The following is a 16,081-nucleotide window of genomic DNA, read 5'->3' on the forward strand; positions in this document are numbered from 1 at the left end:
TGAAGAGGTTGAAGATCATTGTCTTAATCATATTTTGATTTCTACGGTGGCAAACCAAGGCAACCATTTCTATAAAGTGTCAAAGCAAGGATTTGAATACTATAGTCAGCCTTCCCTGAAGCCCTTAACGGACTCAATTGTGTTAAGGACTATGGCTCTGTAGAAGTACATGCCGATGACCTTTATAGGCGTGATGTATTCTCATGTATCGTCACAATATTTGTATTGCAAACATAATAGGGGCATTTACGTTTAAAGTACTTTCATTGGAATTTGTAAATCTCATGGAAGCACTTCAACTGGAACTAGGTATTTTAAAAGCTCATCTTTACAAAAAAGTTGGGCCAAATTTGACAGTGCTATCATTAATACATACTGTAGAATCTCTGAGGGCAGCTTCCACAAACCCATTAAACTAACTAGATTTTTCTGCTGGACACTAGATTGGCCTTTGACAGAGAATTGAAGAAAATCCAAACAATTCATTCTTCTTTCATTGTCATGACTCAAAACTCCTGGTATGAGGCACTAACTGGCACTGAGGCTAAGTCTACTGTCACCACACTATTTGCTACTATGCTTTGGGGTTAAATAAAGAATGAAGTACTGAATCACACAGTTTTCTGCTGGAGGAAAAAATATCACTAGCGTTTGCCTTCACTGCAACAGATGGGTTGAGTTACTACATTCAAGCTAGCCTAGCCTAGCTAGCTCAAGTGAGAGCAGACACTAAAAAAATACCACTAGAACTACACAGAGTGATCGGGTTAGCAGATGTGCTGTTGCATCCCATTGCATTACTAACTTGAGCATCAGCAGCACTCAACTTCAACCCACCCTGCAACTGACCAGACAGCTGGAGCTGAAAGCAGGAGCTAACTCAAGCAAGAGATGTGTGTGTATGAACAGGAGGAGGCTAGCAGCACTATTGAAGTTAAAGACAAGCCTTAAGATAACGGACCTACATTCCCTATCCTGGGAAAAAGACCATGTTCGTTGCTGGTGATGTATGAGGACAAAACCGAGCCCGACTTTCACATCCCAGGCTGAGTTTATATAGTAGGTAAACAGTGATTTTTCCTTGTCCACCACAAGCTTTTGCCATAAAAATCATTGAGACATGAACATAGCACCCCACACAATACCATTTTACCAGTCATTTTCAGACCAGTGCTGAGCTTGAAGACTATGTAACAAGTATACCCTTTTTCAGTATTCAAAGAAGGGATGTCAGGTCAGTGGCTAGAAAGATATGAAAAGTCATGAAAAGTTCACTTAATAAACTTCACACATGTACAGGTGGACTAACTCAGGCTGACCATTAAAACTTTGAAGAGAGGTTGAGCCAAGGGCTGGAAGGAAGAGGGTTTAGGATCCTGAGAGCTGGTGTCTGGTAGTCTTGATCCCATGCCAACTCATCTTCAGAAGTAGAAATATTAGAAAAACAACATACTACTCCATAAGCTGAAGACTACCACATCTGATCATGGAAAGTAAACATTTAGAAGACACTTCAATGGAAAAATCCTAGATTCATCTTTCTGATATGCTCAGCAGTGAAGGGATTCAGATGCCACAGCTATGAGCTGCTACATAAGAGTAAATTATGGAAGGTAGCAAAACTTCAGTTCCAAGCACATTTCTGTCTTTTCCAAAAATATACACCCTTATTCTCTATATGATATTTTCCTGTCACAAACTAACTGGTAACGTTTATGCATTCAGAGGCATGTTCAAGCTTTGGGGAAATTTAAGCACCAGCATCCTGCCAACTGCAATGACAATAACATAAATCATTGAGATCAAGAGAGGGAAATAGCAATACTTGAGCATTTTTTGTTCTCCTGGAGTTGTGCAGCATGTTGGGCATCAAATGTTAACTGCTGCTATCTAATATTACTTCCATGCAAGCCTCAATCCTCCAGCGATCCTTTCCAAGCACAAATTTTGCTTTCAGACACACATGGAGGACAATGGATGCTTAGTCACTGGATAAAATTGTTTCTCGACTAAATGTCTTGCTAATATCACTATACAGAATCTGCTCTGAGTATAAGAGAAACTCACAGACCATGATTTGGACTCTACATAATGCCACACCGGAAGTGTCATCACAAAGGTATAAAAATTAACCTGTTCAATATAAAATGTGCATGACAATTGCAAAATGTGCCAAGGGAGAGAGAGATCTCCATGTTCTGAGAAAAGACTATATCATGATAGCTTTCACCCATGTTACTGACTTCTTATAATTTAAGAGGAAGTGTTTTATACCAGTGAAGGCAGGCAACAGGATATGTGGGTACTTAGTATCTATGAAAAAAATCAAGCTTCTTATTTATGCACTTTATATTAGGCACCCAATTTTGATAATATTAAGAACCAATAAGTGCTACAAACATTGTTCTGTCTGACTCCCCAACACTGCAGAGGGGGATGTTTAAGTGGACAGTGTGTGGTCAAAAGTTACTTTCTTTAAAAAAAAGGTATAGTGCTAAGGAAACATTTTAACAATTTATTTTCCGTTTGTTGGCTGACTTCTGGATTCCACTCTCCTCAGACAAGGAAAACACTAGTCATTTTCAGTATCACCTACACTAGCACAATGCCAAGTTAACACTTGCCAGAGAATATTTAAGCTAAACAAGACTTTAAAATATGCATTTGGTTTTGTAAGACTACCATATCTAACCATATCTATATTAAGTAGAAAGAAAAGGAGTACTTGTGGCACCTTAGAGACTAACCAATTTATTTGAGCATGAGCTTTCGTGAGCTCATGCTCAAATAAATTGGTTAGTCTCTAAGGTGCCACAAGTACTCCTTTTCTTTTTGCGAATACAGACTAACACGGCTGTTCCTCTGAAACCTATATTAAGTAGGTGGCCACATTCTTTTAAATAGAAACCGCTCACTGAAATAGAAGGATAAGAGCAGAAGATGGGTTTTGGGACTCTGGGCTCATTTCCAGCTCTGCCACCAACTCACTGAGGCAGAATTAAATTTAAACCCCTGAATGCTCAAATGACTATCTCCTCACCACTATATTATACAACAGCAGCTCAAGTCATCAGAAGTGCTCAAGCTAGTCCCTTGGTATAAAAAGAGGTGTTCAGCTGGGTGTTCTCTATGAAGAATGAATACAAACTTTCTCGCAACCACCCGCTCCTTGGTTTCACACATCTGAGCTTCAGGGGAGTGCTACAAAGCTTTGCTGTGGGCTTTTCTGGGAAGAGAGGGTTGGCGGCATCAATAGTGGCTTGGGAGGAATTGTTTTAACACCCTTGCTGTAGTAGGAAATATTGTTAGCAAGCCGTTAATATTGTTTACTAGCATTGGCTGGCAAGGATCACTTTTACAGAGCTTGTTTTATGGTTGTAGTTTTCAAATTTTGCAGAAAAACCTAGAGTTAAAATAAGCATTTTAACAATAAATGACATTACCCAAGGTTGATATTTACCCAAGGAGGTTGTAAGTATACATGTGTATTTAAAAGCTTTCTGTTGGGGTTTGTAAAATCCTCTTTAAAAAAATGCCTAATTTAACAGCAATGTCCCCTTAAAATCTCACTTGTGGTCTTCCTTTCTCAGACTGATGCTACTTTATACTGGCCAGTATACAGGTGGTAAGTGAGAAAGCCAAGAAAAAGGGTTGATGCTTAAGCAAGCATATTTACGTGTTCCACTATTGCAAAGTGAAAACTCTAGGACAGCAGCCAGATTAGAATTTGACCTGGCTTAAATAAATACTCAACATGGGAAATTCAGACAAATAACACTGCAGAAAGAGACATCAGCTTTATGTAGAAGAATCCAAATGTTACTGCTTGCAGTCAGCAAGTTAAGTGACTTCAACAGGAGTGCATTCTTCCAAAACAAAAAACCCTTCCGTTATTTTCAACATTAGCTCTCAAAATATTAAGACATTTGAAAGTCAGGAATCTAGAAAGATGTACCAGTAGTTCAGAAAACCTCAATGTCAAAACTTTGGGAATGGCTAAGGTTTTAATACCAGCCTTAACTTTTTCCCCTTAGCCTTGACTACCATATATGATTCAGCTACTGTTACAGACCTCTACTATCCTGGAGCAAAGCTATATAAGAGCATCTGAACTGCAAACCCACTCACTAATTAGCTAAAGTCAGACCCCTTTCATACCCCCATTATGGGCCACATGAGATCCTGCCTTATTCCATTATGTGGAATGGACATCCACCACCATCACTTCTCCAATTAACTGAACCTGTACTGATCAGTGACCACATGCTCCCAACACATACCAAAGAAATAGTTTCCACATGTACCCAATATAACAGGCCATGGATCACTCTATTACTACATATTCTAAACAGCTTCATAGGCCAGAGATCCCCCTGTAATCAATACAGGACAGAAAAAGCAGTTATCCTACAAGACTCCATAGTACTGCAATGCACATGCACACACACTCTCTGCAGTTACAGTTTTCTTGTCTGAATTAGTGGAGTTCTGACATCAGCAAGGAGGAGATAAGCGAGGCCATGGAGGTCAAGGTAAAGAACCACCACGGCCGTCTAACCAGTGTTTCTAGACTGATATCCCTATGTTTAATCAACTTGTATAAGAACCCTGATTTTCTTGGCTCCCATATTCTTTTACAGAGACTATCATATTTGGCCGTGTTACCAATCTAGCTGCTGGAGTTGGGCTCAGAGGTTATACAGCAAAATACACCACCACAACACAAACTAGCAAAGCACTCTTTCACTCCAGAACACACAAAGATTTGTGTTTTCAGAAGAAACATTTTGTTCTGGCAACATTGACTAGAAATCAAAAAGGTGGCAGCAAAATACTTTTCCATAGAAAACCCAAGATTCAAACCACAACCCCAAAAGACAAGACAAAAAAAATCAGTGTCCAGAAGATGAAAACAAGGCAGGCTAGCACATACACATATACTGATGCCCTGTATCAGTCAAGAGCAATTTAGTCACTGCAGGATTAATGCAGAGTTTATTTCTGGCCACCCAAGACTCAACATGTTAGACACAAAAAAAAAGATGAACAAGCAAGGATAACATGCAGAAGGCACCCAATCTAAGTATCTGCAAGATAACAGGAATGTGTTTGTGCTTGCTTCTCTTAGGGAAGAGGTCAGCAAACTTTTTGGCCTGAGGGCCACATAGGGGAATAGAAATTGTATGGTGGGCTATGAATGCTCATGAAATTGGGCGGGGGGGCCTTTGGTTGTGGGTGCGGGCTCTGGGGTGGGGCTGAGGATGAGGAGTTTGGGCTGTAGGAGGGTACTCTGGGCTGGGACCGAGGGTTTGGAGACTGGGGGGGAGGGGGGAGGAGAAATCAGGGCTGGGGCAGAGGGTTGGGGCGTGGGGAGAGGCTCAGGGGTGCAGGCTCTGAGTGGTGCTTTCCTCAAGTGGCTCCCAGAAACAGTGGCATGTCCCTTCTCCGGCTCCTACCTGGAGGCGCGGCTAGGCAGCTCTGCACACTGCCCCATCCGCAGACACCCCCCTACTGCTCCCACTGGAGTGCTTAGGAGCCAGAGTGGGGCCATGGCATGGCTTCCAGGAGCCGCACGGTGCGGCCCCCGACACAGCGCCCTGGCCAGAGCAGGGCCGCGTGGTGCAGCCCCTGACCCAGCTCTCCAGCCGGAGCGGGGCAAGCCGCAGACCCCACTCCCCAGCAGGAGCTCATGGGCTGGCTTAAAATGGCGATAGTTTGCCCACCCCATTTTAGGGGCATTTGGAATCCTTGCAGAAATACAAAATTCCCAGAGCATATACACATGAAACTGGAAGGGAACTGGGGGATGGAAAAGTCAAGCGACAAATGCCCCCTCAAAAAAAGCAGGTATACTTCTCATGGGTATTTACTTTCCCCATTAGCTTCTGAAAATTAGCAGTGCTAAAACAATAGCTAGTGTGCACTGCTATGTAAAAAGGAAACATTTCCTCTACCTCACATAATAGATTTTCCATATACGAAAATCTCCACTTTATCTCCACTTCTTATGGGTTTCAAGTGAAAAGTGTCTAGGGTCTACCAAAAAGGTGGCTACTTACCTTTCCATCAGCTTCTCTTTATCCCAGTTGAAATGGCTAAGTAGTATTCTGGTGATAGTTGCCGGATTCTAAAGAAAGAGAAAACAAAATAATGTACAACAAACAGCAAACTCTTATCTCAGTCCATTGGTGATCAGGGACCTGAATGAGGCTCTTGACAAGCAAACATGGAGGCCAAGGATACTAAATGTTTATTGACAAGTTGTACTGTCCACATTATCTCCACACTGAATGAACTATTAGTCCAAGTAGACAAGCACATTTGAAAAATTAAATAGGCTTAACATTTGTTTGAATAAAAGCATTTTTCGTAAGTGCTACCCTAAGAAATTCATTTAAGCAAAATGGAAAAAAAACTGTTGTAGACTCAATGCTCCGTATAAGTCACCACAGCAGTTAACTTCAGGTCTACTGCGTATCACTAAAGAGACAAGGCAGGTTAGGTAGTATCTTTTATTGGATCAACTTCTGTTGCTGAAAGACAAGCTTACAAGCTACACAGAGCTCTTCTTCAGGTCTGGGAAAGGTACTCAAGAGTCACAGCTAAATACAAGGTGGAACAAGGTGTTTAGCCTGAGGAGTTAACACATTCTAAGGAACCAATCAAGGTGAAGTGGCCTGTTAACACCCCTGCAAGTCACAGCACAAAAAAATGGGGATAGTGGGTTATAGACTGTTGTAATAAGCCATACATCCAGTGTTAAGACCATGATCTTTAGTATCTAGCAAAGTTTGAATTAAAGCTCCCAAGCTTGTCTTTTGAAGGCGGTGTGCACGTTTCCTTTGACAATGAGGACTGAGAAGTTAGAGGTGGAGTGTGTAAAAAGTGTTCACCCACAGATGAGACAGTGTTTTTGTCTTTTAGCATTTTCCTGAGAATGTTCATTTGAGCATAATGATTGATTTCACCCACACAGTTATGGAGCATTTAGTGCACTGTATGAGGTACACAACATGTTGTAATAGGCATGGGTAGGACCCAGGGATCTTAAAGTATGTTGTGGCAGGTATTGTTCATCACAGCAGTGGAGATATGTCTGCAGGCTTTGCATGTATTATGGCAGGGTCTGGTATCACTTTGAGTTGGTAGGTCCTGATTTATGTGGAGCTTATTTCTGATGAACTTGGCAAGGTTGGAAGATAGTTTGAAGGCCAGAAGAGGGGTTTGGGAGCCATTTCTTTAAGGATGTGGTCCCCATCACGTATGATTTGTAATTTAATGATATCCTACAGACCAGGATCCACCATCCACCAGGCATCTGAAAGCATACCTTGGCTGTTACAGAAAGGACAAGACTCATTATCTTGTTACACTTCCCTTCTCACATGATCAACTCAGAGGGGGGAGGGATAGCTCAGTGGTTTGAGCATTGGCCTGCTAAACCCAGGGTTGTGAGCTCAATCCTTGAGGGGGCCATTTGGGACCTGGGGCAAAAATAGGAGGTTGGACTAAATGACCTCCTGAGGTCCCTTCCAACCCTGACATTCTATGATTCTATGACCCTAGGTATATAAACTCACAACAACCCAATCATGTTTCTTCAGGAAGCTCTAGACAACACAGTTATATTAACATCCCACAGATGTTTTCCGTTTAGTGCAAGCAAAATCAAAGTGGGTTAAGATCCATTACTCAGTGGATGGGAATGACAGGAAAAGCCACTGAAGTGGTGCAAGTATTGAACAGATTGTAGATAATCACATAATTATGTCTAATATAACCATAAACATTTCCTGTAGTAACTAAACTGAATACTAAAATAGAGCCTGTTACAGCGTAAGTGCTTGCCCTCAGAGCATCTGTGTCAACACTGGCATTGTGCTGCACACCAGAGTCAACATGGCCTTTTGTAAAGGGAAATCATGTCTCACCAATCTATTAGAATTCTTTGAGGTCTGTGAATAAATAGAATCCAGTGGATATAGTGTATCTGGACTTTCAGAAAGCCTTGGACAAAGTCCTTTACCAAAGGCTCTTAAGCAAAGTAAGGAGTCATCAGATGAGAGGCAAGGTCCTCTCAGACCAGTAACTGGTTAAAAGCCAAGAAAGAAAGGGTAAGAATAAATGGTCAGTTTTCACAGTACAGAAATAGCAGGGTCCCCCAAGGATCTGTGCAGGGACCACTGCTGTTTAACATATTCATAAATGATCTGGAAAAGGGGGTAAACAGTGAGCTGCCAACTTTGGCACATGACAGAATTACAAAGCATACTGCGAAGAGTTACAAAGGGATCTTCACAAAACTGGGTGACTAGGCAACAAATGGCAGATGAAATTCAATGTTGATAAATGCAAAGTAATACACATTGGAAAACAATTGCAAATATACATACAAAATGATGGGGTCTAAATTAGCTGGTACGTGTCAATATCTTGAAAAAAAAATCATGTTTTCAGAGAACTATCCATCCACTCAATGTGCAGCAGCAGTCAAAAAGCCAACAGAACGTTAGGAACCATTAGGAAAGGGATAGATAAGACTACAGTAAATATCATAATGCCACTATATAGATCAAAGTATGGGCATACCACGGATTACTGCATGAAGTTTTAGTTGCCCCATCTCAAAAAAAGATATTAGAATTGGAAAAGGTGCAGAGAAGGGCAACAAAAATGATGAGGGGTACAGAACATCTTCCATATGAGAGATTTAAAAGCCTGTGACTGTTCAGCTTGGAAAAGAGATGACTAAGAGGGATATGATAGAAGTCTACAAAACCATGACTGGTTTGGAGAAAGCGACTAAGGAAATGTTATTTACCCCTTCACATAACACAAGAACCAGGGGTCACCCAACACAAGGAAGTATTTCTTCACACAATACAGTCAACCTGTCGAACTAGTTGCCAGGGGAAGTTGTGAAGGCCAAAAGTATAACTGCATTCAAAACACAATTTGATAAGTTCATGGAGGATAGATCCACAAACAGCTATTAGTGAAGATGGTCAGGGATGCAACCCCATGCTCTCCATGTCCCTAAACCCTGGACTGCCAGAAACCAGGACTGGATGATGGGATGGATCACTCAATAAATTGCTCTGGTCTGTTCATTCCCTCTGAAGCATCTAGCACTGGCCACTGTCAGAAGACAGGATACTGGGCTAGAGGGACCACTGATCTGACCCAGTATGGCCGTTCTTATGTTCTCCCAGCAGCCCAGTGTGGAGCAGTTAATGTGTCCCTGCCTTAGTTTCCCCTTGTGGGCTATCAGTAAATTCAGTGAGACTTGTATACAGCTAGCGGTGCCCCTTCAGCGGTGCAGTTTATTTAATCAAAGGCCAAACAGACATGCAATCAAGCCTTCACTCCCTGCATCCTAGCTGGGAGGGGGTGGGGGAGGCTGGAAAGTTACTATCAGTCAGTCTTCTCCACATGAGTCCTCTAGCCAGGCTCTTCACCACGAATGCCCTAAACCTGGGACCCTCTTCTGGAGTAAGGTCTCCTGCCGTCACCTTGGGAAGAGTTCCTTTTGTGGACTCAGGATCCTTGCAGAGGTCAAGCTGATGCAGCTCTTCTCTGGAGCAGCATGTAGTTCCCCAGCGATCTCGGCCTCTTGCTACTGTCTGGCAAGATCCTGTTATTGGGACTAGGCTTTCCTAAGGCTTTGTCGCTTGTAGCCCTTTTGGAACCTGCTAACTGCAGGAGTACCTTTCCTAGGTTCCCTTTTTCTGATGAGCTCTCTAAAAGATCCCCTGAAAAGTTCCTTTTCCCAGGGCTTCCCCTCTGCATTGTGGAGATTTCTGACAACCCTTGTAAGCCTTTATTAGGCCCAGGTGTTCCTTAATGAGTTAAATGTTATCCAGTCACCTGGGTGGGTCTGGATTGGCTCATTCCCCTTAACAGAGCCCATGACAGAAAGACTGGTCCCTAATTCCCTTGAAAGGGCCACACCCTGGGACAGTGCCCTTTTGGGATTTGAGCTGATTTTACCGCCAGACTACCTAGGTCACAAGTTACAGTTTCAACACTTACAATCACTAAAACTTGTACTTTAGGAAAAACTCTCTTTCTATTTCAATAAGGCAGTATTTGTTTCAGTGTCTCAGGCAAGTCCTGCCAAGCATATAGGACAAATGCCATATATGGGTTTCTCCAGCTAATCATCCCAGCACCATCACACATTAAAACAAAACACACTGATTTAAACAAAGAGAGTTCGCTTTGCCTTGCACTAGAATTCTAAGCAAATCTCCAACAAGCAAATATGTAGCTTTTTACAAATGTAATCTACGATATTTCTTGTTGCAGTGAATTTGCCAGAAGGATGCACAAGGAAGCAATGTTTTCCTAAAGTATTTTTTCCCTACTAAGGTGTTAAGTTGGTCTTAATTACCTTGAAGTGCTGCCCTCCCTCTGTTGCAGCAGCCCACCAGGCCCTTGAACCACTAAATTCACACTTCTGCAAGTTCCCATTAAGCACTTCAGAGATCAATTGGGCACAGCAGCAGTGGACTGGTAGGCCCTTTTTGTAATAAGCTGTGCAGCACAGGAGGGAAAGCAGGAAGGACAGGGTGGATACAGAAACATCAGACATCTTAAGACCAGTGATTATGCTATTTTGAAGATCAGCAACAATTTTTAGTCAAATGGTTTGGAAACAGATTGCACTTCGGTGAATATTTTTTGTTTGACTTGACATTTTACAGTATTTTGATAGACTGAGACGAATTAGTTTCATTTCTGTATTCTGCTGTTTTCCCAGTGAAGAGATACTGCAGCTTTCTACATCAAATTCTCTGAGTCAGGGTCCCCAAGACATCTTCAGCAATGTAACCATAAAGAGAAACTAAAGGAAACTATTTTCCTCTCTTCCTTCAATGGTGGAAGACTTCAATGTCACAAAAGGGTATGCTACACCAGAATTATACCTGTGACACTGATGTCACATTATAGGTCCAGTAATTTGCAATGTGTTTGTGGTCAGGAAAGTGGCTCACTTCTAGAAGCCTGCTGGGGTTCAGTTTCCCTTAGCTACTTCGCTACCAAATTAATTAAAACTACCAAATTAATTAAATGTGTAAGTCAAAGATTTGATAACATAGTTCCTATTTTTAAGAAAGGTAAAAAAAGCGATCCGGGTAACTACAGGCCTGTTAGTTTGACATCTGCAGTATGCAAGGTCTTGGAAAAAATTCTGAAGGAGAAAGTAGTTAAGGACATTGAGGTCAATGGTAATTGGGACAAAATACAACATGGCTTTACAAAAGGTAGATCGTGTCAAACCAACCTGACCTCCTCCTTTGAGAATGTAACATTTTTTAGACAAAGGAAAAGCAGTGGATCTAATTTACCTGGATTTCAGTAAGGCATTTGATACGGTTCCACATGGAGAATTATTAGCTAAACTGGAAAAGATGGGGGTCAATATGAAAACTGAAAAGTGAATAAGGAACTAGTTAAAGGGGAGACTACAACGGGTCACACTGAAAGGTGAACTGTCAGACTGGAAGGAGGTTACTAGAGGAGCTCCTCAGGGATCGGTTTTGGGACCAGTCTTATTTAATCTTTATTATTGACCTTGGCACAAAAAGCGGGAATGTGCTAATAAAGTTTGCAGATGACACAAAGCTGGAAGGTATTGCCAATACTGAGAAGGACCGGGATATCATACAGGAAGATCCTGATGACCTTGTAAACTGGAGTAATAGTAACAGAATGAAATCAGAATGAAATCAGAAAACAGAATGAAAATAGCGAAAAGTGCAAGATCATGCATTTAGGGATTAACAACAAGAATTTCTGTTATAAACTGGGGATGCATTACTTGGAAGTAACAGAGGAGGAGATGGACCTCAGAGTATTGGTTGATCACAGGATGACTATGAGCCGCCGATGTGATATGGCCGTGAAAAAAGCTAATGCGGTCTTGGGATGCATCAGGCGAGGTATTTCCAGTAGAGATAAGCTGGTGTTAATACCATTATACAAGACACCAGTGAGACCACACTATTCCAGATGAGTGCAGTTCTGGTCTCCCATGTTTAAGAAGGATGAATTCAAACTGTAACACGTATAGAGAAGGGCTACGAGAGTGATCTGAGGAATGGAAAACCTGTCTTATGAAAGGAGATTCAATAAGCTTGGCTTGTTTAGCCTAACTAAAAGAAGGCTGAGAGGAGATATGATTGCTATCTATAAATATATCAGAGGGATAAATACCATGGAGGGAGTAGTAGTATTTAAGTTCAGTACCAATGTGGACACAAGAACAAATGGATATAAACTGGCCATCAGGAAGTTTAGACTTGAAATTAGATGAAGGTTTCTAACCATCAGAGGAATGAAGTTCTGGAACAGCCTTCCAAGGGAAGCAGTGGGGTCAAAAGACATATCTGGCTTTAAGACAAAGCTTGATAAGTTTATGGAGGAGATGATATGATGGGATAGCCTAATTTGGGCAATTAATTGATCTTCGACTACTGGCGGTAGATATGCCCAATGGCCTGTGATGGGATGGGATCTGAGTTACTACAGAGAATTCTTTCCTGGTTGTCTGGCTGGTGAGTCTTGCCCACATGCTTAGGGTTTAGCTGATCGCCATATTTGGGGTCAGGAAGGAATTTTCCCCCAGAGCAGATTGGCAGAGGCCCTGGGGGTTTTTCGCCTTCCTCTGCAGCATGGGGCACGGGTCACTTGCTGGAGGATTCTCTGCACCTTGAAGTCTTTAAAACACGATTTGAGGACTTCAGTAGCTCAGACATAAGTTAGGTGTTTGTTACTGGAGTTGGTGGGTGAGATTCCGTGTCCTGCATTGTGCAGGAGGTCAGACTAGACGATCATAATGGTCCCTTCTGACCTTAAAGTCTATAATTCTTTGATTTACTGGCAGCACATCAAGCTCCTACCAGATCCAAAAAAGTGGGTTCTGTTTTCCACAAAGATTCAAGATTTAAAACTTAGCTGGTTGTTTTGTTGATACAGAAGGCAGAACATAACATCTTTGCCCCTTTGTCCCTACTGTACTAGCAGAAGTAAAATCTTTGTCCATGAATTAAGCAATACAGCACCCTGGAAATCAGGGACTAGAAAAGTTTAAAAGGCCTAATTTGGTAAAAATCAACATGTGATTTTAGCCACAATTAACTGCAGATGTGAAAATCTTTGGCATTAAGGATTGTGCTTTTAAAAGGTAACTACTAGCAGCCCAATATGAAGTGACCAAAAAAAAGATCTGTGCAATTGATGTCAGACTACATTTTTGAAGGAAGTTAATTTAATTGTGAAACCCTACTGCACAATGCTTTAACACTGCTACTACTGTATGAAACATTTGCTACAGGCAGGCTGTGATGATGCAAAGATAGGATTTAGTCTGAAGCAGCAGCAGGAAGAATCACGAAAGCTCATGCTCAAATAAATTGGTTAGTCTCTAAGGTGCCACAAGTACTCCTTTTCTTTTTGGGTTATAAGGACATCTCCTGTTTATAAAAACACATTTTAATAACCAAATAAAGCAGCCAGAAACAGATGACAACCAAGGGAGAAATTAACTTGTGTTCCAATATTAGATTTTCATTCAAACAATGTTTGAGAGGACAGCCAAAATAGATTTATCACACAAGACTAATCACCTGTTAATTGTAGGTTTCAGAGGAACAGCCGTGTTAGTCTGTATTCGCAAAAAGAAAAGGAGTACTTGTGGCACCTTAGAGACTAACCAATTTATTTGAGCATGAGCTTTTGTGAGCTACAGCTCACTTCATCAGATGTATACTGTGGAAACTGCAGCAGACTTTATATACACACAGAGAATATGAAACAATACCTCCTCCCACCCCACTGTCCTGCTGGTAATAGCTTATCTAAAGTGATCAACAGGTGGGCCATTTCCAGCACAAATCCAGGTTTTCTCACCCTCCACCCCCCCACACAAATTCACTCTCCTGCTGGTGCTAGCAGACAGAGACAAACACCTACAAGATCTCTGTCAAGCTTTCTTACAACTACAATACCCACCTGCAGAAGTAAAGAAACAGATTGATAGAGCCAGAAGAGTTCCCAGAAGTTACCTACTACAGGACAGGCCTAACAAAGAAAATAACAGAACGCCACTAGCGGTCACCTTCAGCCCCCAACTAAAACCCCTCCAACGCATTATTAAGGATCTACAACCTATCCTAAAGGATGACCCAACACTCTCACAAGTCTTGGGAGACAGGCCAGTCCTTGCCTACAGACAGCCCCGCAACCTGAAGCAAATACTCACCAACAACCACATACCACACAACAGAACCACTAACCCAGGAACTTATCCTTGCAACAAAGCCCGTTGCCAATTGTGCCCACATATCTATTCAGGGGACACCATCACAGGGCCTAATAACATCAGCCACACTATCAGAGGCTCATTCACCTGCACATCCACCAATGTGATATATGCCATCATGTGCCAGCAATGCCCCTCTGCCATGTACATTGGTCAAACTGGACAGTCTCTACGTAAAAGAATAAATGGACACAAATCAGATGTCAAGAATTATAACATTCATAAACCAGTCGGAGAACACTTCAATCTCTCTGGTCACGCAATCACAGACATGAAGGTCGCTATCTTAAAACAAAAAAACTTCAAATCCAGACTCCAGCGAGAAACTGCTGAATTGGAATTCATTTGCAAATTGGATACTATTAATTTAGGCTTAAATAGAGACTGGGAGTGGCTAAGTCATTATGCAAGTCATTATTCCTCTTGTTTTTTCCTACCCCCCCCCCCCCCAGATGTTCTGGTTTAACTTGGATTTAAACCTGGAGAGTGGTCAGTTTAGATGAGCTATTACCAGCAGGAGAGTGAGTTTGTGTGTGTATGGGGGTGGGGGGGATGTGAGAAAACCTTGATCTATGCAGGAAATAGCCCGACTTGATTATGTAAAGAGTTGTCACTTTGGATGGGCTAGCACCAGCAGGAGAGTGAATTTGTGTGGGGGGGTGGAGGGTGAGAAAACCTGGATTTGTGCTGGAAATGGCCCACCTGTTGATCACTTTAGATAAGCTATTACCAGCAGGACAGTGGGGTGGGAGGAGGTATTGTTTCATGATTTCTGTGTGTATATAAAGTCTGCTGCAGTTTCCACGGTAAACATCTGATGAAGTGAGCTGTAGCTCACGAAAGCTCATGCTCAAATAAATTGGTTAGTCTCTAAGGTGCCACAAGTACTCCTTTTCTTTTTGCGAATACAGACTAACACGGCTGTTCCTCTGAAACCTAAGAAAGAGGAAAGCAGCCATTTTGTTGAAACAAATTCTAGCAACACTTTAAAGACAAGCTCTGACAACTCTAGTAAAATATACATACAGTAAATCTGCCTATGGAGGAAGGGAAGAAAATCCAAACTGCTTCACAGAATTTGATGAACTGTCACTTGTCTGAAGACTCAATCTGTTCTAAATGAGTATCTCTAACCTTCCTATCTCTGGAGTTTAGTTACAGCAGAAGTAGAGAGCAAACATGAAAAGAATGCAGGAAAGAAGTGGATGAGGATCCTATAAACTTCAGAATGCAAGTTTGGTGGAGTTTTGGAGAGAGTACTTCTACTGGGAAGTGACAGTGATTGAAGTTCAAACTCCTTAATTTTGGGGGTTGATTGTATTTTTCGCTAAGCTACAAATCCAATTAGTGTTAGATTCATTTATTTTGGCTACCAAATAAAACCTCTCTGTATATTGTTGGCCAAACCCCATATGGGGGGCACGAAAGAGGAAAATCTCTCTCCCTCAAAGAGAAAAGTTAAAACCCTGGATGTATATTAAAATACATGAATTGCGAACTAGTTTAGGAGAGATTATGAGAACATTTAAAACGGGGATTTTGAAAACCGCATTTGAGTGACATTTTGCAGTATTTGGTTGGTCACTGCATTCAATTTCAAGACAAGTTTTCTAGGCAGTTTAACTCTTTTAGCTGATGATAGACAAAAACGCATTTGAAGAAATCAGCTTCTCACCATGCAATAGGGAGAACCTGCTGTTCCAATCTGAGTGTTCAGTACACATAAATAGCCTTTTAATAATAACTCAGCTCCTG

The 16,081-nt window shown here is 41.7% G+C and overlaps 1 protein-coding gene across 2 annotated transcripts in view; it reads right to left on the reverse strand.

Moving 5' to 3' along the window:
* Positions 1-16,081, reverse strand: part of ARIH1 (ariadne RBR E3 ubiquitin protein ligase 1) — a 117,695-nt gene that overhangs the window by 69,256 nt on the left and 32,358 nt on the right. For both annotated transcript variants that reach the window (XM_075132927.1, XM_048867870.2), the window contains exon 2: positions 6,060-6,127. In XM_075132927.1, the coding sequence (XP_074989028.1) occupies positions 6,060-6,127 (68 nt within the window). The remainder of the gene's footprint in view (positions 1-6,059; positions 6,128-16,081) is intronic.

Source organism: Caretta caretta, chromosome 10 (assembly GCF_965140235.1).
Source record: "Caretta caretta isolate rCarCar2 chromosome 10, rCarCar1.hap1, whole genome shotgun sequence".
In the NCBI taxonomy this organism is placed as follows: domain Eukaryota; kingdom Metazoa; phylum Chordata; order Testudines; family Cheloniidae; genus Caretta; species Caretta caretta.